The sequence below is a fragment of the Centruroides sculpturatus genome, unplaced genomic scaffold, assembly GCF_000671375.1.
Source record: "Centruroides sculpturatus isolate CEXI.00-Female unplaced genomic scaffold, Cexi_2.0 scaffold277, whole genome shotgun sequence".
Lineage (NCBI taxonomy): Eukaryota > Metazoa > Arthropoda > Arachnida > Scorpiones > Buthidae > Centruroides > Centruroides sculpturatus.
In genome coordinates, this window is record NW_019392628.1 from 588,904 (window position 1) to 605,235 (window position 16,332).

Sequence of the window (16,332 nt, forward strand, 5' to 3'; positions counted from 1 at the left end):
TAGTCTTTACTGTAAGGAAGCATATTTTTAGGATGAGTTGGATTTCAAAAGTAATTTTATCTTATCATTTCATTTCTACTTTGTTGATCTAATACAGTAGAACCTCAAACTCGGCTCTCGATAACCCGGCACTCCGGATAACTCGGCCACACCCTGGCAGGGCAAAAAAATCCTTAGTTAATTAATTTTCATTATAGACAGCTTTATAAAAGTATAAAAGCTCTCATAAAGTATTTTTCTGAGGTCTGTCTTATCAGGTAAATTACTGTACACAGTGTATTCATTAATTTTCATTTTCATGTAGTAAAGGCTCTATGCCTTCATAAAGGACGTACTTTTCCTTTGTTTAAGGGTATTTGGGCAGTTTATTCTGTTATATTCTCAAGTAAACAATACATACAAGTACAGTACAGTATTTTCTGAGGAAATACTTGTACTTATTTTTTTAACCCCATTCCCAATAACCCGGCATTTTCACAAACTCGGCCACCCTTCAGTCCACATTAGGCAGAGTTTTCGAGGTTCTACTGTAATAATAATAATTGTTAAAATAAAAATAAAAATTTTCTACTTAAAATTTTTAAAATCTCAATTTAAGCATAGATCATGCAGAAAGTGAACTGCTGATTTAAAAACAAAAAAATGGAAGGGGGGAAAAAATCATTGCTAAAGCAATATTAATTCCATCTGGCAATTAATTCCTCTGAAGAAAGATTTTCTCACAATTTACACTGGTAACAGGTAAAAAGGATTTAGTGTTGATTTCACCCCTGGTGTTAAGGTGATGTTGAGTTTCTGATTTAATTCCTCTGTTTTGAGAATTGTGTTGAATTTTAATGTTAAGCTTTTCTGTTACTGAAGACTATTCAATTATAGTTAATTTAAAAATTTTTTTAGTTATACATGGATGAAGTAAGCATATAAAACAATTTATCATAACCTGCAGCTGCTATCTTGTTTTAATGATTTTTGCTGTTTTCTTCTCTCTCTCCCATATGATTATTCACTCCCACTGCCATTCACAAAATAAGAAAAATGAATAATTATATGGGAGAGAGAGAGAAGAAAACAGCAAACATCATTAAAACAAGATAACAGCTGCAGGTTATGATAAATTGTTTTATATGCTTGCTTCATGTGTTTATTTTAACATTTATTATCTTCTATTGATATTTAACAGATAAAACAGAAATAGAGCAATATGATTAAAAAAAAATGAAGATACAAACAACTACAAAATGACAACACATGAAGTTGGAAGGTTCCTTCTCAACAATCCATTTTTTCACTTCATTATACACATAATTATATAATAAACTAGCTTACCCATCACGCATTGTTGCAATCTCAGAAGAAAGGAAATTCAAGCAAGCTCATGATAAAATTCAATTTACATTTTATCATTTTTATTGAAACTTATTATTATTATTCATTTTCATTGGGAAAACATTTCAAAGTGTCGTTTCAATTCTATTTATTTATTGGAGTGTTTGTGGATACATGATATTTTTTGTTTTTCCGTCTGGTGCGTNTAGGGCCATATTAAAACTATATCAGTGATTTTAAAATCTATGTATTTAATTTTCTCTCTGTTAAGACAAATTATTGTTGATTAAAGTGAAAATTTCAGAAGAATCGACAATAACTTAACACACACAAAGTATGAAACTTCCTTTAATTATAACATTCAGTACAGGAAGATGTTGACCTTTTTTTTTTTTTTTGTTTAGGATCAGAATTTTCAGCTTCTACGTTTCTACTTTTTATTTCTTTTTGCAGATCAGCTCAACACTTTTTCCGCTATCATTTTCTGGGGTGGGCCGTAATTCTCGCTGAAATTGTAGTTTTTTTTAATGTAGTGTAGGACCTACAAACACTTGTCTTTTTCTTTTACCCGCGACCCCCAAGGGAGTCGCGACCCACAGATTGAAAAACACTGATATAGAATGACAAATGCTATTTAGGCAAAGTATTAAGAGTGTCATGAAAAGGCTTTTAATGAAAAGACATGAAAAAGAAACATACAAAATATAGGGCTTTCTTATTGAGGAAAACAAGAGAAAATAAAAATATGAACTTACTTGTTGCAACAAGGAAGGAAAAAATTTTATTTTAAATTGCACTTTGTTTTTCTCACAAAAGAGTAAAACTTGAAAAGAGAGAGTCATGAAAAAAAGAAGGTATCAAATAAAATACAAAACTTTCTTATGGAAAAAAATTAACTTACTTGTTGCAACAAGGAAGGCTTGAATGGCATTTTGAATTGCACTTCATTGCTTTTTTTTTCACACTAAAGCATTTCATGTTTTGGCACATGGTCTTACACATACACTTGACAAATCCTTGGCCGCTTCTTGTGGACTGAGCAATAGCATCTAACTGGAGAGGTATTTCACAGACAGGAATGTCTTCAATTCTGAGTAAATTCTTTGGGCATAGTGATTTAAAATCTCACAGTTCTTTTAAAATTCCTTCAGAAGTCAGTAAAAACAATCTGTTGTACTCATAACAACTGGCAACAGATTGTGCAAATCACCTCATTTCTTGTCTACATCAGGAACTTGTACAGTAGCTCCCAAAGAAGGAAATTTCTTGTCAGAATTCATTTTCATTTTTTTTACCTGTATTTTCAGATTGAATTTAGAATCAATTTTACCTTCAACAGCATTCTCAGTTTTGAAGCAAAGAATGTACAAAATATCCATTTCCTCATCTCCATCTTTACTGGCATGGCCATAGAATCAATGAATGTTATGATGACACTTTCTACATGCATGTGCATGTAGAAAGTGTCATCATAAACACACACACAAAAGGTAGCAGAAATGGAAGCCTCTTTGGTAAACATGTCTCCATCACCATATTGGTTCTTCAAACATGAAATCTCAGCAATGTTTTGTGCAATAGGCTCTTTTTCCTGCATAGTGATTGGTTTTTTCTTGTATTGTTTCAATGCTTTCTATTATTTTTTCCAGCTGCTCCTCAAGTCTGTCTTGTAAACATCTTCGGGTAGTGATGTTGCGGTGGGACGTGTTTACGTGTCCCACTGCAATGTGCTCAAGATTCTGTAGTTCAATTACAGTGTCCCTCCAATTGGAAGGGTGCATATATGCTCTCCTAACATCTGGAATGCCACGACTTTATAAGTGTAAGGGTTGGCTGAGTTTGCTGGTATAAACCATGGTTACAAAAAAGAACTAATACGTGGATTGGTGCGAGCCTATTCCAGACATGATACACATGGTACACCCAATACTCAATGGGCTCATAACGGAGTTCAGAATCAGGACCACACCAACAGGTGCACTACAGTTGAGTACAACCAAGGACTTCAGGCCTTGTATAAAGAAATTGCAACTAAAGCAGGCATCAAATTAACCTACTGAAGGTCCCCCACAAGATACTTTTTATTGCACAATGCAAAAGACAAGCAGGATGATTGCAGAGCTCTGGGAGTATACAGTATCCTGGTTAGGAATGACAGGTTTGGGTGTGATATGGTGTACATAGGCTCCACTAAACGTTCCATCCACCAGAGTTCGTGAGCACAAATATGACAGACCATGCTCAATACACCACTACCCTATTCACCTATGCCACTGACCCAAGGATTCATGCAGACCTATCCAATGCCAGACTGATAAAAAGAGCCTTCCACATTGACCACATTAGGACCCTTGAGGCCCTTGAAATATACAGGGCCAGCCTGAAGGGGAATGTATAAACTCTAAAGACAGCAATGTGCTAGCATATGCCTAACACTACATATGCGAAGAGCAAGAAGTCACCAACACTCCATAGCACACGCATATGTTCCAATTTTATTCTGAAACTCAACGTTTGAAGTTGTTCCAAGGAAAGCCGTTCTAAGTTTGGAATCTTGTTTTCAATTAACCTGAAGCAGACCTTGGGTGAGGCTGAAAACATTTGTTCCTGAAATTTAAGCATTACCAGAGATAAAGGTTCATTGAGTGGGAATGTTTATTAACACCAGTAATCAGATTAGAAGATATTGATAATATTATGTGTTAAACGTTTTTCTTCCATCTATCTATTGTAAACACCCAAAGATGCTAATTTTAATGTTATCAAAAGTATTTGCAAAAAAATTTTAAGAAAAATTTTCTTGTTCAAAAGCTCAAATACCTGAAAGACAATTTTGGTACATATATTAATTGACCTTTTATTAAAATAGTTCTTTACATTCACTGGTTAGTAAAAATTATAATATTAATTTGTTAATATAATGTTGTAAGTTAATTTTTATTCACAAATGAGTACAAAAGAACAATTTAAAATTTTTGTATCATCATAGATGCAATTATCTTCATTACTGTGATGAAAAAGTCATCTTTTATTAGTCAGATCTATACAGAAGTTTGTTAATCTGGAATCTGAATGTCTGGTAATCTAATATTCTCAGGCAGTGTAATTCAGTAAACTATAGTCTACATTGCATTATGCTAAATGAATATGACTTTGTCCAGGCTAGTACACATTGTATGCTCAAGTTTTCTTCTTTCCCACAGACTAATGAGGCAATGCACCTAAATCAGGTCTCTCATACTCTGAACATGTGTAACTTTTGTGAATTGTTTGTTTACAGTACATGTCTGAAAAATAAATTTTTATATGCACATGTAAATGTTGATTTTGTACAAAAACATGTTCATTAACATTTTTGCAGTTTTTCAGTCCATCTTAACACAATATAATCACACACACTATCATCTTAACTAAGTAAAGAGCATGTATAAACAAATTTAACTTTCAAAATTTATAAGAATGTCTGGTAATCTGACATCACTCTGGTTTCTATATACAGGGGATAATAATAAAACTTTACAATGTTTTGGTTTTTAAACTGCTCTGTAAAATGTAACTCCAATGTAGTTATTAATGACCCAGATTGATAACACAATGGTAAAATGATGCATGAATGTAGAACAGTTGTGATGTAACATTTCCAATAACGTTAGGAAAAGTTGTGAAGAAGTCTGAACACTAATCAATTTTTGTAGCCAATCATCCATCTGCTGAAATCTAATAATCAGCCTGAAAAAAGTATGGAGACAATGTCCCATTCTAACTTAACAAGATGACAAGGAACAGCATCAAAGATTTACAAGTGATCGAGAAAATGATCGATGAAAGCTGCAGACAACTGAAGTCAATGCTGAAAGAATTGACTGACTAATCCAAGGCAATAAACATACCATTTTCTGTCTTTCAGCTTGACCTAGTTTGTGATGACTTACAATACTATAAGATCTGTGAAAGACAGGTTTCTGCATGTATTAATGTCTGACAACAAAGAGGATGGCTCTATTTTTTGGAACTGTTACAGGCAAGAGGACAACTTTCTCCAGTAACTTGTTACAGGCGATGAGTCATGGGTCCACCATTTTATACAACCAGAACAAAAAGACCACCTTTATGGAATGGAAATATACCTCTACCAAAAACATGAAGTTTAAGGTAACACCATCTGTTGGCCATGGCTACAATCTTTTGGAATCCATGGATTTATCCCACTTGAAATAACATATTTGCTGTCAAACTGAAAGCTGCCATTACTAACAAAAAAAAAGTGTGTCAGTTGTTCGGGTCTCCAATTCAAGCGAAACTTGATATGCATGTAGCCCTAAACACAAACAGCTCCTTGTCCAAATACATAGGACCCACTTCTCAAGATTTCCAAAAAAAAAACAAGCCTGTGAAAATTGAGTGTTTAGCTTTTAAGTCTTTGGAAGTTTTCAGAACAGCAATAGCAGAATGGATAAAATGCTAGACACTGGAACTACAAGATATAGGTTCAAACATTTACAACTTTTGTTTTCTTTTTAAATATGTAACAATTATTTTTTCATATCATTAGCATTATTATTCCTCATGTTTAAAGCTCAAAATGAGAAAAAATTCATTTGTGTTTAGGGCTACATGCTCACCAAGTTTCATTCAAATCAGAGACTCAAACATCCAACCTTATAAGTGGGTTGCAGAAACAAACTGGAATTTTTTGATGATTGAATGAACAAGTATTTTGCATGTAATAAATGATTGAACAGACTAAGTGATTCTGTTAATAAATACAGAATTTATCTGCAAGAAATTTACTGTGGAAATAAAAACAGCAAAACTCTTGAGTACATAGGTGCTCAAGAAAGACTTTCATAATTTAAGTCACATTCATATGACTTAAATATTATTGTTGTTTACTCTTGAATTACTCCCCATTGGAAGCAATGCACCTTTACCAGCATCAGTATCACTTGTGAAAGACAAGCTAGGAACCATCTTTCTGCATGGTCTTCAAAATCACTTCCACTGCTTTTAGGACCTCTTTGAATGGCATTTACAACCTTGAGGTTTTACAAGGTTGGAAATAGGAAAAAATTATAGAGTCAAATCCACAGACAAACAGTTGCAATCTGCTTTCTGGCTGAGGGTTGTCACTGTCACATGTAGACAAGCATTCTCATGGTGCAATTTCCAGTAGGATATGGGCACTTCCTCTGGATATCCTCCACTAGATTTTTCAATACTGACTCAGTATACTCTAACAGTCATTTCTTGTGATACTGCTTGCTTATACACATTCTTTGCCAGTCAAAGAAAATGATCATAACTTTTCTGGCACACATCATAACTCTCTTTCTTTGGTGTTGCAATTATGGAAATTTCTACAGAACTCTTATTTTCCAGATCATGATAGTAAAGAAACTTCTCATCCGTAGTAAAATTTGTAATTATATATATCCACAGTATATAATCATAAATTTCAGTCTCTGTGTCTGTCAGCAAGGACTGTCAAAAACCCACATAACCATTCAAACCTGCTTTTCTTCTGGCATCAGCTATCTAGGCACCCAGAACAGACCCATGGCATATGCAGATATTTCAGCAAAATAGTGTAAAAACATCACATGACAATCTTCATGGACAATTCCACTTGCTGTTCCAACCATTACTTGGTAACCTTGGTGACTGAAATGCTAGAACCTCTTTCTCAAACAATTCACAAAACTGTTCTAACCACCACTGTGCTGCTCTAATGGGAATTAGTTTCATTGTATTGAAAACGTTGACAATTTCCCAAAGCAAATGCAAAATTTCAAAGTCATGCACTGCTCCATCAAAATATTTAGTTGTATGAGACTGAAGACAGACAACACTTTCCCACATTTTTGCACAGTACCAATCAGCAGGATGACACTGGACTTGTCAAATTTTGATGGAAGGAGCAAGTTTACTGAGTTTTTATTCATTTGATTCCATTGTTATTTCAACCGAGAAAAACCATGCAAGTCTTTCTTGAACAGCTCTCTTATTTGTCTGCATTATTGGCTTTGAAAAGTTATTTTTTGATCACTCCACATATAATTCTTTGCAACTAAAATTTTCATTTTAGATAATTACACTAAGTTGCTAAAGATCACACTAAATACATAGCAAGTATAATATATATAATTTTTATAGATGAGTTAAAATTTAACTATTTTTCTCAAAAATCCATGCTCTGAATGAATTTTTGAGAGCACGGATTAACTACTATTATAACAATATTTATGTCTTAAATGCTTTATATATTTAACAAATCTGTGATACAGTGAATCCTGTTGTTGAAAATTCTAGAAAAATATTTTTTTGCTTAGTTATAAATTGTAACCTGTAATGATACAGAATAAATTGAATAGGGAAATGTAAAAAAACTTATAAAAGTGCTCTTTATTAAAGATGCCAAACTTAAATAAGAATATAGCAAACTGTTTATTGGTGTGAAAGCTGATACAACTAACACCCAATAAAGTTTGCTGTATTATAAATTATAAAAGAAAATTCACATTAAAAAAAATCCAGCTTATATAAATAAATATAAATGTGTGTTTGTTTGGTTTGTGTGTGTGTTTGTTTTCCTAAAATTCTCAATGTTATATATTTTTATATAAAATTACTGAATTATTGTGAGAAAAAGTTAATAGATCAGTCATAATTGAATAAATCATGTTATTCATTAATATTCATAGTTTTGATTACATATCTATATGCCAATCTACAAAATTATGTTAAGTAATGAAATTAACTAGTACCAGATTAACACTCATTAATTATTGTTTCCATTTCTCCACAAATTTTATTTTCAATAAAATTACAAAAACCATTTTAGCGTTTTCTATGCAATTGAAGAGTATTCCTTCTCTTCCAGCAGCCACGTCTGGAACCACCAATAGTTTTGGTGTATTTGTGTCCTTTCCCCAGACCTCTTGATTTTCTTCCTGCAGATGTCAGGCCTCTCAGTTCACGATGCTTGTGAACAGCCTTACAAATCCAGTTGATCTTTGCATCTCGTCGAATTCCCTTGTGGAAAGGATCTACCAGGACAACTTCAAAAAATTTATAAGTTGAATCCTGGGCAACCCAATAAGAATTCAAGACTCTAAGAGCTCCACAACGTCTTCCAACTCTTTCCTGAAAATAAAATATTGCATTTTGTAAAAAAGAAAAGAGAAAATTAAACTCAATTAAATTTAAATGTAAATCAGACATCCAAGGAAACAGTAATCATTATAAATCAAGATTATGTTTATCATCATTAGAATAATTGGAAACTTAATTATCTAGTAAACTACATCAAACCTTAAAATCAACTTCATTTTTATATTAACTTATCACTAAAGGATTATTAAATTTTATCTGTAGGTGACCAAACTCAGCCATATTTGCTGATTACTAAATAATCGTGTTTATCTAAATTTGACTTGCCATCAACTTAAAATAGCAGGCTGATTTATATCAAGCCAAATGAAAAGTTACAGGGGTAGCACGACTGAATAGTTACAATCTCAATGACCTTCAATTTCTTATCTTCAAAACTTTGTTTTTGCAAAAATGTAGTTTGCTTGCATTCCTTTGTACTTCAGTACAGCATAGAAGCTGAAAGATTAAGGCTTATTTTACAGTGTTGCAGAGTAGCATCTTAACGGGTAGCTAGTCTTGAAGTAACTCCTAGCACTAAAACTGTTTTTGAAGGGCTATGTTATAAGAAATTGAATCCTCTAGGCTTCTAGAACACGGTAAAACTATTGCCCCCCTTTCTTACACAACACCCTGTATAATATCAATTTTAACAACTTTTGCACTACAAAATTATTTTTCATGGGGTTTAAATTTTTTTTTATAAAAAAAATTTATATTACAAGCTAATTATTTTACATTCACCAAACTTNTTGGATAAACGGTGTGGTAATGCATGAAGGACACACACACACATTTTTATATATATATAGATGAAGTGAAATATAAAAGTGTTATTCTAGAGTTTGAGATATTACTTTCTAAGATCAGTAACAGTAAGTCTTCAACAGCTACTCTGTAGGTGATTGGTTATGTAAAGATTCTACTTTTGTTCCAGCAGTTTTCTGTGGCATACAGTCGACCCCCCTATAACACTGTTGATTATTCTGTTTTATATGAATTCCATGTTGTACAAGTCACTAAGATTTTACAAATACGTGAACCATTCACAGCCCGGCACACATATTTGTAAAATCTGACTCGTACAACATGGAATTCATATAAAACGGAATAATCAACAGTGTTATAGGGGGTCGACTGTATATATCACAGGTTATTTACACAAGATTACAGTAATTTGTTATATTAGTGGATTATACAATATAAAAACTAGTAGATTATAAAAATATGATATACAGTATATAAAATTTTCTTTACAACTGACTGAAAAAATTGAAAAATCATTCATGCTGCCTACACAAATTATTAATTGTTGTAATACAGCAGACCTTCCTTTTTACCTATAAGTGCTATTAATATTTAAATTTGAAAAATATATTATTTATGCTTCAAGATTATTTACTAATTTCCTAACAACATAATTATAATATTTATAAGCAATAGCTAAATTATATAAATGTTTGAGAGTATCTTCTAAAATATTCTTATAACAAATTTTTAGATAAATTGATGATAATTTTGACAAAATTTAGATTTTATGTTTTTTTTTTTTACTAAACTGTATTGATTTCTGATATTAAAATACACCACATTAAAGTTTAATATATTAGAATATTTAATATTTATTTACATTATTTGAATATGATGATAAATTTTTTTCTTTCAAGTGTTAACAGAAATTGCAAGAAGCAGTAGAGGATTTTGTGAATTGTCTGGAAGAGTGCAGCCATTAGTTGGAGATGTTGTTATGGCTTTAGTTGAATTAGGTAAAAATGATTAGTTTTATTCATTAATATTTAATTAATTATCATTATGAAATACTTTGAGTTAAGTGGAAAGTAGTGCAGAACACTGGAAATTTTTGTATCCAGGTATCCAAGATAATTTGTAAATCCCATGTTCTCTGAATGTGTTGGTGTTATTGGGGATCCTTGAGTTCTTAGAAAAAAAAAACAGCATATTATATAGTGAAATAAAAAAAAATGTTTTTCATAGTAATCATATTTATTAAAAACACTGACTAAATTTTAAATTAAAATCATTTAAAATTTAAAAATGTATATGGATAGTAAGTAATAATTTGGTGGACTCCCTAAATTAGAATTAAAAGTTTTTCTTTTAATGAGGTGTATCAGGTGAACTTTGAGAAACACTGGGTTAGCATATAATTTTAAAAATTATCTGCAACAGTCATTAAAAGAAGTAAATACAGTAGAGCGTCATTTATCCGAATCAATTGGAGACTGGGGTTGTTCGGATAACCGATTATGTACGAAAAAATATATTAACCTATCCCATGTTGAAATTTTTCTTCGTTGCGTGTCGCTTTGAGTTGAATTTTTGTCGATGTTAAGCCTAACGTAAACTTTTTTAAATAATAATCGTGGCTATTGTATCATTAAAAATGATTTCTTTATGTTTTACAAATGAAATATATACATTGAAAAATATAAAAACAAATAAAAATTATACTTTAGGCCGACTGGAATTCTTTCGGATAAACGATGCTCTACTGTATCTGTAGTAATTTTCAAAATATTAAAATAAAAAGGGGACATAGTTCAATCACAATTTACTCATTGTAATTTTAGGTGATTTTATAATGCAGAAGATGGATTGTTTGGTTCTGATCACATGTCAGTGATTTGTATATCTAAATTTTAGCTGTGGTACAAATTTACAACAGTTTACTTAAGATACAATAAAGAGAGCAGTATTCCATACACTATAGTAAATTGTTTTGTGAAGTATGGAATATTGAGGGAAATAATGTGTCAATTGGCATGTTTAAAGTTTAACGTTTAACATTCACTTAAATCTTATTTGTGGTTTGATAAAGATTTCTTTGTAATTTAGTAATTCTGCAGTCTAAATTGTTTTAGCTTAAGAGAATAAAGGATGTTGAATTTCTCTATGAATTTAGGGATTTGGAAAGAAAATTCAATTGCTTTGCAAGATAAAGGAGACTTTTTATACTACAGTAGAGCATCGATTATCCAACTCAATTGGGGACTCGGGTTGGTCGGATAACTGAAAAAATCGGATAACCAAAAAGAATGAAAAAAATGTATTATTAGTGTAGTATATCCCATGAATTAGTATATTGCTATTAATCTACTTTGCGTTGANATTATGTTTTTTTATTTTGTGCATGTTATAAGTTATAAATAAATATAAACAAACAACACTAACCCGATAACATTAAATCTAAATACCAAAATGATTAATTTACTGTGTTTTTGTTATTTCTTACTCCTGTTTTTAGGTATTCGGCCGAATACCGAATAGTAACCGAATATTTGTTACATCACTATTAGTAACTTCAGATTGCAGGTCAAATATTTGAATAATTCAGAAAAACAAATACATAAAATTCTGAAAGCATATTAGAAAAATAAACTCTATAAAGTAAAAAACTATGATTATAATGGAAACAAATACATATTTCAATGAGAAATCATCATGTTTATTTGATAATTTTTCTATCAGAAGTTCATAATTAGTGGCCTTTAAAGACTATCAAATATCTAAAAGCACCATCTTGAAGTTGTAGATTTTAAAATTTATAAAAACCTAATACAGAAAACCCTTGATTTAACTTTAAAAATACTACTACTAGAACTGGCATAAACAATAATCTTACATAATACACCCAAATTCCAGCATAATGAAATGGTTAAAGTGTTGAACAAATGTTTTCAGTGATCTTAAGCCACTGTATTTAGATTCTAGTCTTTAAAATGGAGAACAATGCCTGTAAAAGAATATTTTTAATTTTGATTAAAATAATGCTATAATGTACATTTTTATTCATACTTGTTAACAACAAACCTAAAATGTGATGTATGTTTTTAAAACACAAACAAAAACTTATCAGGTTTTACTGAGTACATGGGTAAGAAAATACATGGCTTATTTTGTATATTTATACAGTAGAACCTCCATTATCCGGATTGTTCAAAATAAACAAAAATTTTACGAATTTGCTGATTTGCACTTGGTGAATTACGATACTGTTTATGTACGTGATGTAATGAATAACTTTTTTTGTTTCAACAACGTCTCACTTAGCACAGTGGTCGTAAACTCTTAAATATATTTTACGTAGTAATAAAAATATAACTTGACATACGTATTTATAAATAATTTATATTCAAATTACATCATTTCTATGACCAAGGGCGGCGTAAGGCATGGACGACGTGGCCCACTGCCTATGCCACGCAGTCCGAAGGGCCTTGCGCCTCGAAGGTTTATGCATTACTTAAAAGCCGTGAACGCGACGAAAAAATTTTACTCATCATAAAACGATAAATAGTTTGTCAAATTTGTATTCATAAAAATACAGTTTCAATTGCTTTTTATTTTATAAAATCCGTCTTCTTGCACCACCAGAGGACCTTTTAAACAATAGGTAGTCTGTTAGCGTTGGTCAATAGTAGTCCAAATTCAATATAAACGTTTGTTTCTTGAAAATTTGATCACAATTTAAATACAGTATTTACTTTTAATATTACCGATATGTCATCGAAAAGAAACATGCTGTATTATCATTAAAAGACAAATTAAAGTACAGTAGAACCTTGATTATCTGGACTAATTGGGGATGAAGGTAGTCCGGATAAGGAAAAATCCGGATAATCGAAACAAATATTTTAATTTGTCTTTTAATGATAATACAACACGTTTTCTTTTCGATGACATATCAGCAATATTAAAAGTAAATACTGTATTTAAATTGTGATCAAATTTTCAAGAAACAAACATTTATATTGAATTTGGACTACTACTGACCAACGCTAACAAACTACCTATTGTTTAAAAGGCCCTCTGGTGGCGCAAGAAGACGGATTTTATAAAATAAAAAGCAGTTGAAACTGCATTTTTATGAATAAAAGTTTGATAAACTATTTATCGTTTTATGACGAGTAAAATTTTTTCGTCGCATTCGCGGCTTTTAAGTAATGCATAAACCTTCGAGGCGCGAGGCATAGGCGGTGGCCCACGTCGTCCATGCCTTGCGCCGCCCTTGGCCATAGAAATGATGTAATTTGAATATAAAGTATTTATAAATACGTATGTCAAGTTATATTTTTATTACGACGTAAAATATATTTAAGAGTTTACGACCACTGTGCTGGGTGAGACGTTATTGAAACAAAAAAAGTTATGCATTCCTTCACGTACATAGTGTCGTAATTCGCCAAGTGCAAATCAGCAAATTTGTAACATTTTTGTTTATTTTGAACAATCCGGATAATGGAGTTTCTACTGTATTTGTTTTGATTATCCAGATTTTTCCTTATCCAGACCACCTTCACCCCCAATTAGTCCAGATAATCGAGGCTCTACTGTATTTGCTTTTCTATTAATGTTGACTGGGCAATAGCAAACACCCCTTTCCCCCAATTAGATTGCTAAATGGAAGGTTTACTGTACTTACTAACCATTCAATGCTTGAAACTTTTGTTTGGGTCATAGGTTTACCATTGTAGGTCCATGTTAAAATTCCTCCCAACAAGGAAAACGGATCAAAGGTAGTGCTGGCAACGGTAGTATTGTATTCTAAAACTGCATGTAGTTAACTAGTAGTTGAAATAGATTAGTAGTTAATCACTGCCCATTACATTTTAAGAAAATATGTCAATAAGGCTCAAGACATTTAATCAATAATGAAATGGGTACCTAAAGTTAAGTTTTATAAAACAATTCTGAATTAGAGAACTTTCTGGATCTTCAAAAAAAGTCTGTACACCTTAAGTTAAATTGCTATGTATTATAAACTTATTTATTTCTTTCCTACTGTTATATATAACAGAAGGAAATATAGCATTCACTCAAAAAATGACCCCCAGAATTTTACATTTTTGGACTCTGGACCTTGAAACATCAAGGAATGCAAAAAACTTTAGGGTTTTCTCCCGTATGGATGTAAGTCAGTGGGGGGCATGATTTTGTTCATCCTCTTTGATGCTTAATAACTTGTGTTTTTAGTCAAAAATTTTCTGAAATTTTGCAGAGGGATTTTGTTTATTAGGGAATTGATGCTACTAAATTTTGGTGATTAAAGGTCAAGAGGGTGGGGAGATAAAGGGGGTCGGTGTATATCTCCAGTAGGGTTAAACTTAATGACAATTTTACTCATTAGTATTTACAATTTTTTATAAAACCCATCCCTATCCTCAAAATTAAGCATTTTGCCATTTTATAATAGTTAAAAATATAGAAAAGTTTTTTAAAATAAAATATAACAGATGGCACCACCAAATGTTGCCAGGAAAGTTAAGCAACTTTCTGGGATTTTGTAATTATGAAATAAATTAATGCACTATTACAATTTATTCTTTTCAAAAATAATAATTCAAATTTTGCTGTAAAATTGTCTCCATGTCAGACTGAACCCTCTAGTTCTCACCTCAAATTGCTTTTGGCAGAGATTTCTCCAATAGTTCAATATGGGTGTGTGTCATTTACATCATCCAGTAGTACCAAACATGACATTCAACTTTATTTGAGAGCTGAGCTTAGTAATATAGACAATTATTATATTTATCAAAAATATTATATATACAGATATCTATAACTTCTATTTACAGGATGTAATGAAACTCTGTGCCATTATTTTAGGGATTCTAGTATTATTAATAAAACTAACTTGTAAGATTAAAATCCTCTATATGTTTTTCAAAATAAAGCTCAAAAAGGTTATTTTCAATTTCCTGCCAAAGTACTAACACTTAAAGTTGTCAACTTTTTAACAATTTCATATTTTTTAATGCTTCTATCAATGGATAGAAGTAAATCTTGGTCAGATATGCCCTACTCTAAATGTAAGCAAAGCCTTATTCAATTTAAAATCTGCAAAACTATCTTCATGATAAAAACAAAAAAACTTGGAAAGCAAGTGATTTCAATGCAAATTTACTTATAATAAACAGAATAAAACTATGTTCTTATAAAAATTTAAATTATTCAAAATATTTTCTGTGGACATAGACATTTACTTCTAATAAAACAATTGAAGCTCAATACTTCTTTCAGTGGAAGGTTTAAAATTGTTTTCCAATATGATTTTTTTGGCAGGCCAGATCTCAAAACAAATTTGTAACAGAGAATTTTAAGCTTATTTTTGACTCTAGAATCTACAAAGTTTCATTACATCCTATATTCTTCTACAATCATCTGGAAAAAAAATTGATGTTCTGTACTGAAAAGATTAACCAATCATCAGTTGATGTGCATTCCAAAACTGTTTTTCAATGTTATGAACTTTTAAATTTTAAAATTTAATTAATGTTGAAAATTTATGCAAAAAAATGCAACAAATCAAAGCCACCATCTTCAGGTCAAGCCTTATTCTCTTGGTTTTTCCTACTGCATAAATACAGTAGAGCGTCGTTTATCCGAAACGTCCGTTATCCGAAAGCATTCCAGTCAGCAAATTTAAATTTTCGCTAGTGCTGTGGCACTGCAATCTTCGGCTATTTCTCGGGCTACTCAAATATTTTACGTTTTTGATACTAAATTAACATCTGAAGTATAATTTNTCTGAAAGTGATGTTTTCTAACAGTGGAACAATAGCTATGCTTGTCAACTGAGTTAAGAAAGATAAATCATTTGAAATGAATGAATGAATTACTGTAAGTAGGTATGTTGTAAACAGACAGATCTTCAAAAGTTCCTGGTAACAACAGAATATTGGAGAAATTTGCCAGTTTTATAATAAGGTTCAACTAACTGGTAGAATTATTGAATCTTGGAGGCAAATAAACTTAATGCCAATATATAGAATCTTGTATAATAAATATTATTGATATTTTACTCTTTAAAATTCTTTTAAGTCTCTACCAAAAATT

General features: G+C 31.2%; 1 protein-coding gene across 2 annotated transcripts in view; it reads left to right on the top strand.

The window, feature by feature from the left end:
* The window catches only part of LOC111617794 (transcription initiation factor TFIID subunit 8-like), a 33,127-nt gene that overhangs the window by 9,456 nt on the left and 7,339 nt on the right, over nucleotides 1–16,332 (top strand). For both annotated transcript variants that reach the window (XM_023359094.1, XM_023359093.1), the window contains exon 2: nucleotides 10,143–10,241. In XM_023359094.1, the coding sequence (XP_023214862.1) occupies nucleotides 10,143–10,241 (99 nt within the window). The remainder of the gene's footprint in view (nucleotides 1–10,142; nucleotides 10,242–16,332) is intronic.